Here is a 15,310-nt window from a genome sequence, read left to right as displayed (position 1 = left end):
ACTCGAGACGAGTCTCACACCTCCTGATCAGTTAAAACTGTAGAGGTAAACCGTCGGTTAGCTGAGGGAACCATGACTGCTGTTTCTTTTTTTCTTTTTTTTTTTCGTTTCTTTTCTTTTTTCTTTTTTTTTTTCCATTTCGCTATTGTTTATGCCTTTATCCTTATGACAAGTAATTTTAATATTGAATTATGGATATTCTAAATTTTAATTAAGAAGTATAGAGTCGTGTCAAGTAAAGACTCGGTCGAGTCAACTCGGCACGACTAGACATCGAGTCTGAGTCGAGTTTTCCAAGTTTTGGATCTAGCCTTGAAAAGTTAAGAATGTGATGGTAATGGACCCCTGAATTGGTGTTCATTGCCTAAATTAAGAATGTAGGCATAATGAATCTGAGCCGTTTATCGTGACAATCTCATGTTTTGTCATTTTTCTGTGGATAGGAGCGATCAGCGCGCGCATCCTCCCGTCTGCATTTGGGTCCACCTGTTGTAGGAAGAGCATTCAACACCCAAGCACCGGTCATATATGATGTTTGTGTGGCATCCCCCCCGTCCATCGGTTGTAACACCTCGTCGTAAGATCTGATCCCAATAATCAGCCCTATCAATTACTCAGGTGGGCCACACCAAAGGGAACAAAGGGAACTGTAGGAATGGGACGCCAAACATCAAAATCCTCCTGGGGCCCACTGTGTTGTTTATACTCCATCCAACCCGTTCATCAGATGAGCCCCATCAGGATGAAGAGACATGCTAAAAATCAGCCTCATCAGAACCTCATGCTTACCACACGCTGTGAATTTAGAGGTTTTAGTAGACATTTTACATTTTTCTTCTGGTGTGGCCCACGTGAGTTTCAAATAAAGCGGACTTTCGATATTTACAGTGGTCATGACGTGGTGCAGCTGATGGACGGAGTGGATTTCACACATATCACCTAAGCCCAACAGAGCTCGTGTATTGCCCGCGCTCCCTTCAACAGGTGTTGGCGGCCCTTCTGTGGGCGCGTGTAAACTTTGATACCTCTGGAGAGTGTGATGGTTGATGCGCAGGCACGAGAGTTTATACACGTGGCATACCAAGATAAATCAAATTAAACCGTTTAACTTGTGGACCCCAATTCAGATGGATCAAAAACCACAAATTATACTGATTTGATTATCTAACTAGCCGACTGGTGGACCTTTATTGCACAAGCGAAAAATAGCCAATGGTCCGGATTCAGCAAAGAAGTGCCCAGCAGTCATCTGTTCAAACAATCTCATCTTCGGATGGTTCGATCTGAGTTAATCTACGGCACGTGTACAATTGCTGCGTATCAACCATCACACTCTGCCGGAGTACCAAAGAACTTCCCCATCAGTTACGAAGCAGTGAATATCACATGTACGAGATCCATACCTTTCATCCGCTGGGCCACGTTGTGGATACGATGCACCCAAAATCACACTAGGCGATGGATTGCATACGTGCGGTTAGGAAAAAAGCCAACCAACGGTCATGGAGGAAAGATCATCCATTTGATCGATAGGAATAGGACCATCTAACTGCTCTTCCTCTTGTCTGTAAAAATGCTCGTAAGAACTTCAGTTTCCAGGAACTGGAAGCGTCGTCGCCGATGGAGGAACCCCAAATCCCACGCCACCTTCCACAGCAGCCCCGACAAGCATCTCCCAGACGTGGTTTCCTGGAACATCTCGATAACAGAGCATGCCTGCAAAGGCGATTTAGACACCGCGCGCCAGATGTTCAACGGAATGCCTCAGCGAACAGTCGTATCTTGGAACACCCTGATTTCTGGGTATTCCAAGTGGGGCAGGACCACAGAAGCCTTGGATGTAGTTTCCAAGATGCATTGGTCCGGAACCAATCTCAACGAGAGTAGCTTTTCTACCGCTTTGAGCTCATGCTCTCGTTTCAGATCGTTAGATCATGGGGAGCAAATACATTGCCTTGTTCTGAAATCTGGGTATGAAGATTTTGAGCTGGTAGGGAGCTCTTTGCTGAATATGTATTCATCTTGTCTCAAGATAGACAATGCGCGCCGGGTGTTTGACATATTGCATGGAAGGAATCCCTTGGTGTGGAGTGTGATGCTTGTGGGTTATGTTCACTGTAACTTGATGAGTGATGCGTTGAATGTATTTATGAAAATGCCGAACCGAGATGTTGTCTCCTGGACCACTCTGATTTCGGGTTATTCGAAGAGTGAAGAGCAGTGTAAGAGGTCTTTGGAGTTCTTTCGTTTGATGAGAGCGAGTGGCGAAGCAGACCCAAATGAGTTTACATTTGATAGTGTCGTAAGGGTTTGTGGTAGATTGGGAACTTTGAATAAAGGGAAGATGATTCATGGACTTCTGATCAGATACGGATTTGAACCTGATCAATCCATCTGTGGCGGACTTATCGTATTTTACTGCAAATGTGATGCTGTGGAAGATGCTAAGAGTGTGTATGATAGATTGGTTGAACCATGTCAAAACGCTTCAAATTTACTAATTGAAGGATTCATCTCAATGGGTAGGATTGGAGATGCGGAGTCAGTTTTTAATGGAATGGTTGAACCAAGTCCAGTGTCATATAATCTGATGATTAAAGGGTATGGGCAGAGCAGTCGAATCGAGGACTCAAAAAGGTTGTTTCGGGAAATGCCTCAAAGAACTCTTGTGTCTTCAAATACCATGATCTCGGTGTACTGCTGGAGCGGCCAGTTCAATGAAGCTTTGAAGCTTTTCGAGAGCACAAAAGGGGAGAAGAACACTGTGACCTGGAATTCCATGATTTCGGGGTTTGTTCAAAACGAGCAAGCTGAAGAAGCCTTGAAGCTCTATGTGAGTATGCACAGACTAGGAGTAGAGCACAACAGGTCGACTTTTTCAACTCTATTCCGTGCCTGTTCCAGCATCGGAGCTCTTCAGCAAGGAAAATCACTTCACGCCCATGTGACAAAAACACCATTTGAGTCAAATGTCTATGTAGGAACATCTCTTGTGGACATGTACGCCAAATGCGGGAGCATATCCGATGCTCAGACCTCATTTAGTAACATCTCTTCGCCTAATGTTGCTGCTTGGACAGCTTTGATTAATGGTTATGCGCATCACGGCCTTGGAAACAAAGCTATTTCACTCTTCCAACAGATGTTAGAGCAAGGAATAGAACCAAACGTTGTGACTTTTGTAGGGCTTCTAACAGCTTGCAGCCGGGCAGGTCTTGTCAATGAGGGGATGGAATTTTTCCAGTCAATGGAGAAGTACGGCTTAGTGCCCACTCTAGAACACTACGCTTGCATGGTCGATCTTCTTGGCCGATCAGGCTATCTGCGGGAAGCAGAGGAGTTTGTTAAAGGAATGCCGATTGACGCCGACAGTGTGGTCTGGGGAGCTCTGCTCAGCGCTTGCTGGTTCTTCATGGACATGGAAGTGGGTGAGCGGGTGGCTGAGACGATGTTCAGCTTAGAACCCAAGCAGATTTCTGCATATGTGATTATGTCGAACATTTATGCAGGAGTAGGGAGGTGGGAGGAGGTGGTGAAGGTGAGGAAGAGATTGAGAAGCATGGAGGTGAAGAAGGGCCCTGGGTGTAGTTGGATTGAGGTGAAGAACACTGTTCATGTGTTCTGTGTGGAAGATAGAGATCATCCCCATTGTAATGAGATCTATGCATTTCTGGAAGAGCTGACAGCAAATGTCTACTCAAGTTTTGTATTTGATCATTCACAATACCAATGTCAAGATCCTGAATTTTTCTCATTTGTTTCCCTGTAGAAAATGTTCCAACGTTCGATCTTTGATCAATGGCCTTGAAAATGTCTGATGTGGATGTTTGGTCAGGCAGTCCATGAACTAGTTCCATAGGGATAATATTGTTGCCTTCTGAAGAGACCATTTAAATCCTAATGTTTCAAGCTAAAAGAACACGGCGTTCTCTTCTTCATAATGTGCATGAAAAGGATTTGGATGCACAACCATTCATCACAAGGGCAAGGTCCAAAGGAGGAGAAAACAGAGAAAATAAATTCTTTTCTTGAAAGAACACTTTCTCACATTCAATAATAATGCATTACCTACCACTAAAAACTCAGTGAGTCAACTTGGTGGAGCAATAAAATAGAAAAGAAACAGTCTCATAATAAAGTGAGAGAGAAGCTGATTCTCTTTTACATTTGCAATGTTTCCACTAGTAGAAAATTAGCTCATTTGAAATTTACCAGCATTTCTCACAAAGCTAGCATCTGGATGAATGGGTTCAGAATGCAGAATTATGTTGATTTTCATCAATTCTCCAGCTCTGGAAAACCCATTAATCCAATGGCTTCAGTTGTATCGGAGTTCCCATACAGTCAGAGGGATATTGCATCTTCACCTCTCCCTTCATCACTGCCATCCTAGAGAAAGACAGGCTTCCATTGACTGCAGAGAGCAAGTTTCTTATTTGTTCATCAAAGATGCAAACTCCAGCGACATCTTCATCAATTTAAGCATCTCAAAATCACGGCATGTTTGACAGAACATACTTAAGATAACGACATGGACATCTCTATATTGCCTACAGATACATGGCCATCTCGCTTGAGAAAATAACATGGACATCCATCAATTGCTTTTGGGTGTGTAGGCAGTGTCCTTGGATGTTGCTTTTATGTTTGGATGAACCCTTCCAGAAGTGCGTGAGATTCGGGCAACATGGAAGGTGCTGAGTGAATCTGGGGTATTTGACATGTAGCGGCATCTACTGGAATCGTGTTAGTAGTTGCCTGGGCGACAAATAAAAATAAAAAAATCAAGCCCCATTACTTGAATAATCAGGATCCACAATGTATTTCAAAAACCCTTTAAGTGACACACTGGCCATGGAGAATGATTTAATCTTAGGCATTGCAGAAGCCAATTGGATTTTATTTTTTATTTTTTTTGAAAGGTTGAGAATTATATTAAAAAACACCAGAAGGCAAAGAATACAAGCAAAAAATAGAAAGCAACAAAACCCCTAATCAGGGAGCCAATCCCTGATGTACAGAAAGACCTTCCAAACTGCTGGTAGCATAGACCCACAAGAGTTGCTAAAACAATGGTTGTTCCTTTTGCCCAGATGGACCATAAAACGGCTGGCAAGACTATTTGCATTTCTCACCGGCATAATGATGTGCCAGGAAGAGAACAGCCCCTCTATTGAGTTCAGCATCACCCAAGGAATGTTGAAGAATTCCAAAATGTTGTCCCACAGCCCAGTAGCCAAAGGGCAGGAGATGAAGAAGTGGACCACTGATTCCATGTCCCTACAGAGAAGACAAATATTGAGGAACCATTTGCCGCTTGCAAAGATTGTTCATTGTGAGAACTCTATTCCTGCCCTCGAGCCAGCCGCAGCCAATTGGAAATATCGATAATACATTCATTTAATCGGTTTTTGGCCTTCTGGACAGTCCAGATTTGAAAATATCCAATCAGATGCCCACCAAGTGGTTTTGATGCCAGACACATTCCAATGCTTTCGATCAAGAAGGCCCTTTGAGTTTCCACTAGCAATGCATATTCATGATAAGAGTATCAAACATCCTATATTAACCTATGATCTTAGAAAGATGATTAGATTAAGCTGTACATGGCCAGAAAACCTTGTGACCGTTCTCTAAATCAGTTCTTGACGTGCCTAATATGGGCCATGAATATAAGGCCTAAATGTAGCGTGGCACATGATGATGATCCTGAGTCGCACTTTGGCAAAACAAACTCATTACACAGAGCAAGATACTTCCCTATGAATCCATCATCATACTGCTGCAATCACAAGCTTCTCATCCGTCCAAACAATTTGTTTCTTCTCATTTGATCAGTGTAACAAAAGATTTAAAACATTACAACAGTTTTCTCTATTAATGCCCGTTTAACGCTAAACATATGAAATATCTTGCAATTTCAATTAAAACAAGAAACTCGATAACAAAAGGGGAAAGAAAGAAGAACAAAAAAAAAAAAAGAAAAAAAAAAGGATTTCTTTCGAATTCTCACTGACACAACGCAAAAAAACCCTATAATCTTCCAGCCCATGGCAAACGGGTATAAAATCTCAGTTGGTAAAATACACACCATTATTTCTGTGAATGACCTGAGCCATTGGATGAAGTGGGCTTTGCTGAGGATGATGATTCTTGTTCAGATTCAACAAGCTTCCGCAGACGCTCTTGGAGGACTCGAACCCTGTCTTCAGTTTTACGGAGCTTTCTCCATCTATATGTTGTATACACAAAGAGGCCCCCATATACAACAATATATGAAGCCCATACATAGGGATAAGTCTCTGCATGTTCTTTGATGCTACGATATTTGTCTTCGATCCTCTGCTTCCAATCGATAGATGGTGGCTTCAGTTCATCACCTCCTTTCTCGTCGCCCATCATTTATCTCCTGAGGTGAAAGAGGACCAAATTATAATTACTTGGTATTACTCCTAGAAATGTCTGAAAAATCCCAGATCTCAAGCCATAGAAGGAAGAGTTCAATCACTTTTCATTTTGGATAAGAGGGCCCAATGTTTAATAATCCAAAATATCAATCTAATAGGCCCCAGCATGGATGGAAGGTGCACAAACAGCTCCTTGAATGGATGATCCTAGACATCCGATGTTTGGCCCCTTTTTTGTTCAATGTGATCCATAGCCACTTTTTCCCCTCTTAAGATTCCATTGCAGGCAACCAACAAGGTCAGGATTATGACTTGTTCCATCTAGGACGATTCAGAGCATGATCAATCCAATGTGGCGCCATGTCAAATCAATATCTAAGATTGACAAACCATGAACCCCACTTTTGCAAACTGAAGCACAAGGATACAATTGCATATGTAGCAGTCAAGGATCATATAACTCCTAAGGACATTAGCACCTTCAATTGCTATAAATAAAAAACATCGAAATCAGTATTTTTTATTTTTTATTTTTTAAAAACCCATATATGACATCGATCTGTAAGAAAAATACCTAAACAAGAAGAAACAAGTAAAAAAATGGGCGATTATGCCTTAGAGCTGGAAGAACCAGAAAATGGTTCTCTCCACAGTACACATGACAAGGTGATGCGTAAATCGGGGTTGTCCAGCCAGTGGCCCTATCATGGATAGCTCGTTTCAAAATCAAACCTATTAAACAATCCAATCTATAACCTCTGTTCACTATCTCAGTACTTTTGAGGGCCATTGATTGGATTAATAGGACATCTGATCGCTGTGTACTTCGGACAATTTGCCATAACAAATCTCCTTTCTTCGCTATATCATTACTTTGAGGGCCACTGATCAAATTACTAGGATCATCCAATTTACTGTTTACGTTGAACCATTTGACATCTGCGGTAGGTTAAAAGATGGATAGACCGAAATGATAAGTCACCATGCCATGCATGCTGTGTGCGGATGGCTCTACCATATTCCAGTTTTGCCAAAGCTACTATATCATCTCCTGTAAAAGAAAGCAATTGGTGAATTGATTTTTTCTTTTTTTAAAGATAATGCAATTTATTAGAAGGCCAAAACGCCAACACAGAACAATGGAAAAACAAAGGAAAGGAAAAAAAAAAGGCAAAAAAACACCCAATTAGGGAGCCCAATCCCCAATATATAAATAGACTGGATATACCCCCTAGGTGAACTACTACTACTACAAAAACAATGGGTATTCCTTTCACACCAGATTGCCTAAAGAACAGCAAAGAGAGTGACACTCCACCGCGATGTGCTCCTTTAACCAATCCCACCACCGTGCTAAGACCAAAACAAGCCTTCAATGGAGAATAGCATCATCCAACTCACCTTAAAGGAAGATATGACAGCATCCAAAACTTCCTAAGTAAAAGGGCAGTGGATGAACAATTGGGATGAACAAATGATCCACCGATTCTACATCCCTAAGGCATAAGAGGCAAGAGTTAGCAACACCATTACTCTCTTGCGAAGATTATTGATGATTAGGATTCCGTTCCCACCCGCAAGCCATGCAAATGCTACCACCTTTGGAGGCGCTCCATAATACCAGACATGAACGGTATGGGACCAAGCTTCAGAAGTCCCGATCTAAGCCACGAGCCTATAAAGAGATTTCACCAAGAAGGTCCCTAATACGAGGGGCATTTTCACACCGGGCTCGAGTGGGGTGGCATGTGGGATGCAGGGGCACACTCAGGGTGGGTGGCCCGCGTAACCTATGGATTTGGGGCCCGTGTGAGGCGGGTGGCTCGTGTAGGGTGGAACTCATGGATTTGGGGCTCATGAGGAGGGTTCGGGCGAGGACCTAACCCATGGACTTGGGGCCTGGGCTATGAGATAAAGGGATTAATTCGCCATGCTCAAACAATTCGAGCTTTTAGAGCAAGTGCTTAATTGTCCTGCATCAAATTGGCATCAAAGCAAGAGGTCTTGTGTTCGAGACTCCTCACCGGGGGTGATTAATGCGGGGATATTTTCACACCGGGCTCGAGCGGGGTGGCCTGTAGGATGCAGGGGCATACTCGGGGTGGGTGGCCCGCATAACCCATAGATTTGAGGCCCATGAGGGGCGGAACCCATGGATTTGGGGCTCATGAGGAAGGTTCGGCCGAGGACCTAACTAATGGACTTGGGGCCTGGGCTATGAGATAAAATGATTAATTCGCCATGCTCTAACAGTTCGAGCTTTTAGAGCAAGTGGTTAATTGTCCTGCATCAGTCCCTGATTTATCTTTCAACCACACCTGAGAATCAACAACTCCTAGTGAAGGAAGAAAGCCTTGTAACCAGGAAAGAAGCAGCAAGAATTCATCAAACTTGGAGTCCAGCTGATTCTAACGACAAGGAGGGCTCTAAATGACCCCATTCCCAAAGCCCAAGAAACAGTTGGCCACTGAAACGTCTACAACAAGGTAGAGACAGGCCAAAAAAGGGAAGGAAGCGCGAAACAGAGAGACCCCACACCAAACATCCTCCGAGAACTTGACCCTCGACCCCTCGCCTATCAAAAAGCCCACACTTGAAAACACCAAGACAGCCAACAAACAACCGCTTTCTAGACAAAAGATGCGCAATATAAAGAAGAATCCTTTATCCACCAGCCCCTAACAGACAAAAAAAATCCTCTGGTGCTTATCAATCCTCTCTTGGACTAACTTAGGGCACCAAAACATCGACATGAAGTAAAGGGGGAGATTAGAAAGGATCACCTTAATCAGAGTAACTCTTCTACCTAAGGACAGAAATTTGACTTTGTAAGGCAAGAATTTCCTCTCCATGTGTTCAATCACCAAGTCCCAAAAACTCTTCATTGGCTTGCCTAAGCACAAAGGCAAACCAAGATAAGAGGGAGGTAGGTATGAGAAAGGTAGTTGCCAGTGCATGGTCACCAGCAAGGAGGTGGAGGGGCTAAACTAGAATGGAACTCTCTCCTTCTCTATACAAAATGGTTTGTGAGATTACGACCGAGAGCATCACCAATTTAATAGGAAGAGCTTGATGAAGCATCTCTATTTCATTGTACATGAATGCACCAAACCCATTCAACGGTCACTTCTCTCGTCAGAGAGATACGGTGGTAATTTGCATTGGATTTGGCTGAGAATCATTGATTTACATTGATGTGACTAGGCTGTAAACGGGTGACCAAAATCCATTGAGATTTGCATTCTATCCAAGCATGGTTAAAAAGTAATAATGACCCCTTTTACTACACATCACCATAGTATTTGGTAATCCAAACACGCCCTAAATCTGTCTTGATCAGCTCCTAAAAAGACTGGAAGAAAGCCGACCTAGAGCTTTGTCCCTCTCCAAATCCATAACACGGCCTTTACCTCTTCCTCATGAACAGGCACCTCGAGAGCGGCAGCCTCCTCCGAAGTAAAACAATCATAAGCCAGATTATCAGCGGTCAGCCGCTTCCAGGGTTCCCCAAAGAGCAAGGAAGAATTTGCAGAGAGGAAAATCCAAAGATCTATAAAACAATGTGTGAAAGTAGTCTATATGAGAAAATTAGCCCAAACAAGAAGAATCTCAGCCACCCAATCTTTGGCCTTTCTCCATTTGGTATGTGCAGCTACTACATCGTTTATTGGCCATCAACTTCCAAGGCATCAATTAAAGGGTCGGGATTTTCCCATCCAAGTTCTTAGGGCATGATCCATCCACTGTCGGTTCCATTAGATCAACGGTTTGAATAGCCAAACCATGTGCTCCACTCGTGCAAACCAAGGATCCGAGGATACTGTACATATCTCAGATTAAGGATAATATAATTCCTCCAGAAATTTACACCTTTTTAAAGGGTAATTCACACCAATTGCAAGAAAGAAACATCATATCGGTTAAAAAAGACAGAGAAATTAGCAACAAAAGAAGCGACTCACACGTTGTATATTCCCCTTGATACAAATTACTATGGTGATGTGTAGTAAAAGGGGTCATTACTACTTTGGCAGAAAGAAACAGCAAGAGATAAATCAAAAGGAAAGAAATTTCAAGAGAAGTGCAAGTCAATAGGCAAAGATCACAAGAACTTGAAACGACAATGATACAACTAACAGTTACAGTTGAGAAATTGAGAAAAGATCCAGTAAAAATAAATGCACTACAGGCTACAATGCAACTAGGAGTGTTTGGACATGTGAACAGTGTGCTCATTGATCTGGAGTATACATTGGGTCAAGTACACTCTTCATGGATGAAAGTGTAAAAGACACACGAGAGGATGATCTTAACCATCTAAGGTGGGGCCAACCTGAAGATTGCCTAGATTGATGATTAGACTGTGTTTCTTATGAACAATCTCTAACTCCCATTTCACAGGTTATCGATCGGATCATCAGATGGTTAGGATCAACAATGTGATTTCTACATGGTGACCTATGAAGAGTTTCTGAGAATCGGTGGATGATCCAGGTTGATCAACCAGCTGAATGGAGAACATTACCATCAAATACTGATATCCAAAATAAACTAGGGGACTCACTTTCAGTAATCCATGTCTTAAACAGAAATTAAACTTAATTTTTAATTTCGTTTCAGGGCTTATTTTAGGCAATTCCACTCGGGTTAAGTGTTTAGCTTGGAACAAATATCTGTTATCTGTGAAATAGTTTCTCAAAGGTGACATTTGAAAGTGTGTTGTTTGGATGGCATTGTCTGTTTTACTGTTTTTTCTTACACTGATGTTTGGATGCTAGTGTCTAGAAAAAAAAAATCAATTTTTGAAAAGAATGCAGCGTGATGCAATTATCAACACTACTGCATATATTCAGTCCTACAATTAATCATTACTTCACATTCCAAGTTCAACTAAAATAGGCCTACAAATTAAGGCTGGTTTCTTCAAACCTGGAAGATATTCACGCCATGGCCTGTCCACATCCTATTCTGCACCTGTAAAGCTCAGAACAAAAGTTGTTTCACATTCTAAATTCAACTAAAAATTGGCCCGACTCTTGGGGCTAGGATCTTCCAATCTGGAAGATATTGTTTCATGGCTGATCCACAGCTTGAGGGACAAGATATTACATAGAGATTGAAAACAAACAAATATGAAACTCAAGTCTTGATACTTTAAATATATATTATCTGCTATGTCATATGGACACCCACATAAGACCCGACAAATTAACGGCTCCTATACCGTCTCCTTCTTCCTCATTCACTATCGCTACCACCACCATAATTCTCTTCTTACTACACTCTTCTTTCCTGTTCCATTCACTTCTTGCCAAATCAAAGCACACCGCCACCCATTCTCACTCTCATTATCATCCTACTTCCGACACCACCATTGTGCATCCATCGTCACCTAAAATTCAACCTGCATAGTGAGCTCTTCCACAATGCTCAGCCTAAGGGTGTGTCTTAGCTTGCTTGAGTTTCCATTTCTTGGATGCAGAGCACAATGGTTCAGTGAGTCAAATAGTTGAAACTATGGGCCCCATTTCATTGGTTCATCCAGCAAACGTCTCTTTAAGTGGGAAAATCCTCAACCCTTCAACTGCTGGCCAGCAAATAGTGGGCTACAAAGGTTAAAACAACAAAGACCACATGGCCACATTCAACCATAAAAGGGTCAAATCTACAACTGCAAGTGGGACCCAAGGGTCAAATCTACAACAACAAACTCTCCCTGTAGTATCTTTGCTCTACATTTTTTTCCCAAGTGGGGCCAAAGGTTGACAGATCCAGACCATTAATTATTTATGGAACTGACTGTGGAGGTACATGCATCAAAAATTGCATTCATTCCACATTCAACTGAACAAAGGCTACCTTGGATGGCTAAGATCTTCCCATCACGGAATTGAAGCTGAGACATCTTGGGGTTTCTCATCCAGCTCAGACGGGGTTTAAGGCCTGAAAAAAAAAAAAAAAAAATCGTTTCGAAAATTTTAAGAGCTCGACTTCTAGTTCTAGTTCGCCGCACGGATTGGACATTATGACATGTTGGCAGGGAGAAAAAAAGGGCGGTATCACAACTCATGATACAAGTTGTATCTGATCATTTCTCTACAATAGAATCGCTAAAACCTCCCTCTACCATCGAAACCGAGAATTACAATCCAAGTAATGAAATATCACAAGAAGCAGAAAAAGTAAGAAAAGAAGCTGCAAACTAGGGTTTCGAAAATTACCTCCGTCTCCAGGAAATCTATGCCAGAGAGAGGGCTCTGGAATAACGTAAGCAACAATTCCAAGATATGGACGGCAGCAATGAGTTTGGAGTTCAAATATTTCACAGATTCACGGCCCCGATTGATTGCCCAAGTTTCTGTTTGTCTTCCCACTCATAGAAGTATGAGTGCGACTTGGCCGCAACTACGGAACCAGGACTCGGATTGGGTACTACCGCCACCGGGACCTAGCTAGAGGCGGACGCTCCTGGGACGCGGATTAGCTACTGACAGGGTCAGTAGCGAGAATCGCTACTGAAGTGGCGTCACCAAGTTATGTGGGCCCCACCATGAGGTATGTTTTGTATCCACACCGTCCATACATTTCGAGAGATCCTTTCAGTGCATGATACGAAGAATGAGGCGGATCGAAGGCTGGAGTGGACCCCACCACAGAAAACGTGGAGAGAGTGACGCCCACGGTCGACACCTTCCGAAGGTCCACCATGATGTTTATTTCAGATCCAGCCTGTTCAGTGTTAACGCAGACATGAAAGAGGGGAAAACACAAATATCGGCTTGAATCGAAGACTTTTATGGCCCTTAGAACTTTTTAATGGTGGGCGTCACTCTCCCACTGTTTTCTGTGGTGGGGTCCACTCGAGCTTTGGATCTGACTCATTCTTTGAATAATGCCATTATATGATCTCTCCAAATGTATGGACGGTGTGGATATAAAATATACATCATGGTGGGGCCCATAGAAGTTGGTGACGTCACTCGAGTAGCGAGTCTCGCTACTCAACCTGTCAGTATCTAATCCGCGTCCACGGTCCTGACATGGGCTCTGCGGGGCCCACCGTGATGGATTTGTTTTATCCACGCCGTCCATCCATTTTGACGATCATTTTAGGGCTGGAGGAATATCGAAGGGTGAAGTGGGCAGTGCTCTGTGGACCTCACCATGATGTATTTGTTCTATCGACACTGTCCAACTATTTTTTCCGATCATCTTAAGGCAAAAATTGAGACATTCAAATCTCATTTTCTGATCATTTTAATGCATGTGTCAAAAAATGAGACAGATCCAAATCTTCCAAGTGGACCACATCAGAAGAAAACAGTGGTAATTGAACGCCCAACATTGAAAACTTCCTGGGGCCTACTGTAATGTTTATTTGCCATCCAACCCATCAATCAGATCACACACATGACACACCCCGCCGGGAGGAAGGGAAAACATAAATATCAATTTCATTCAAAACTTTTGTGCCCCTAAAAAATTTTAATGTCAAACTGTTGATTAGGTCACATTGGATGAAGGGAAACACAAATACCAGCTTAATTCAAAATTTTTGTGGCCCCTGAGAATTTTTTAATGGCGGCTGTTCAATCACCACTGTTTCCTGTAATGTGGTCCACGTGAGATTTGGATCTGACTCATTTTTTGGATCATGCCCTAAAATGATCTGGCAAAATTGATGGACGGGGCCGGATGAAACACATACATCATGGTGGGCCACAAAGCACCCCACTTAGCAGATTAGGTGTTACCTTACCGTGTGGGGCTGACCTTGATGAATGTGTTGTATATCCACGCCGTCCATCCGTGTTTTCAGTTCATTTTAGGACGTTATGCCAAATTTTAAGCAGATCCAAATCTACGGTGGACCACACCACTGAAAAAGTGGTGAACGGTAGGACAGATCATGTTATCACTTTCACGTCTGGAAAATCTCATCCGTTAATCAGATAGGACGCAGCGTGAAGATCCTATTACAGAAAACTCAGGCCCATCCATGCATTCTGCAGAGCCATAATTTTACATGGAATGTCCACCGTTGGATTTGTTTATTTATTTATTTATTGATTGGTAACCTTCAATTGTTATCCCAAGGAGAGGACCACAGTACCTGAGTTATGCGTCCGATCATCTTCACCGTCAATCCCGTCTTATGGACGGATCAGATGTGCCACAAATAATCTAAGCCCGCATACTAGATCTGAGCCCGCTCATGTGGGCCCTACCGCATTAGATTCATCTCCTAAAAGATAGGACGACGTGCTCATCAGGTGGCCACAAGCGTCGGTTGAGCATGGACCATCCGTTCATTTCTCCCTTGACCGTCCAATGGGGCCTATTCTACTGCACTGCACGCCTAGAAAAGGAACCATGTGGGGCCGTCTTTCGATCCAGACCGTTGTTCTGATAGGTAGCAGTGTGGAGGGAACGGACTTCAAAAATCTCCCTGACTGGAGATCCTAGCCATCCAAGATTTGGGCCTTTTCCATTCAATGCCTCTACTGGCAAGCAGTCTTATTACAGGGTTGGGATTGTCCCGTGGGGTAGATATTGAGAATGAACCTCGATGGAGATGCCACAACCTTAGAACCAGTAAGATAGGCTTCCTGACAGATGGCCCACTAATGGATGGTATAACCGGTTAAATCCACCGATTGACCATTAAAAACTTCTCGTGAGCCACCGAAAATTTTGGATTAAGATGATATTGTACGGTCCCTTCATTCAGATCTTTGTGACCTTATCAACAAGTTGGATGGCAAATAAACATTCTGGTGGCCCCTAAGAAGTTTTTAATGGTAGGTATTCAATCACCACTGTTTCCTGTTGTGTGATCCACTAAGATTTAGATCTGCTTCACTTTTGGGGTCTTACCCTAAAATGATCTGTCAAAACATATG

At 42.8% G+C, this 15,310-nt stretch overlaps 2 protein-coding genes across 3 annotated transcripts; one reads left to right on the top strand and one right to left on the bottom strand.

Moving 5' to 3' along the window:
• Positions 1–133: 133 nt before the first annotated feature.
• On the top strand, positions 134–3,834 carry LOC131245119 (putative pentatricopeptide repeat-containing protein At5g59200, chloroplastic). Its single transcript, XM_058244347.1, has one exon. The coding sequence runs from the start codon at positions 1,574–1,576 to the stop codon at positions 3,767–3,769; it is 2,196 nt and encodes a 731-aa protein (XP_058100330.1). The 5' UTR covers positions 134–1,573; the 3' UTR covers positions 3,770–3,834.
• A 273-nt stretch (positions 3,835–4,107) lies between these two features.
• Positions 4,108–12,865, bottom strand: LOC131245120 (uncharacterized). 2 transcript variants are annotated; one of them, XM_058244349.1, is made up of 3 exons: positions 12,629–12,865; positions 6,092–6,409; positions 4,108–4,414 (listed from the first exon to the last, which is right to left on the bottom strand). In XM_058244349.1, exon 2 carries the CDS (start codon positions 6,400–6,402, stop codon positions 6,094–6,096), a length of 309 nt encoding a protein of 102 aa, XP_058100332.1. In that variant the 5' UTR covers positions 6,403–6,409; positions 12,629–12,865; the 3' UTR covers positions 4,108–4,414; positions 6,092–6,093. The 2 variants fall into 2 exon arrangements, with proteins under 2 accessions (XP_058100332.1, XP_058100331.1); XM_058244348.1 differs by lacking the exon at positions 4,108–4,414 and adding an exon at positions 4,863–5,280 and having other exon boundaries at positions 12,629–12,864.
• Between the last annotated feature and the right edge of the window lie 2,445 nt (positions 12,866–15,310).

This window comes from Magnolia sinica, chromosome 5, assembly GCF_029962835.1.
Source record: "Magnolia sinica isolate HGM2019 chromosome 5, MsV1, whole genome shotgun sequence".
NCBI lineage: Eukaryota > Viridiplantae > Streptophyta > Magnoliopsida > Magnoliales > Magnoliaceae > Magnolia > Magnolia sinica.
Note: the sequence above shows the minus strand (reverse complement) of the source record. Positions and strands in the feature narration are given on the sequence as shown.

Coding starts and splice junctions, on each gene's coding strand:
- LOC131245119 (XM_058244347.1), top strand. CDS start 1,574: ATGCTCGTAAGAACTTCAGTTTCCAGGAACTGGAAGCGTCGTCGCCGA.
- LOC131245120 (XM_058244349.1), bottom strand. CDS start 6,402: ATGATGGGCGACGAGAAAGGAGGTGATGAACTGAAGCCACCATCTATC.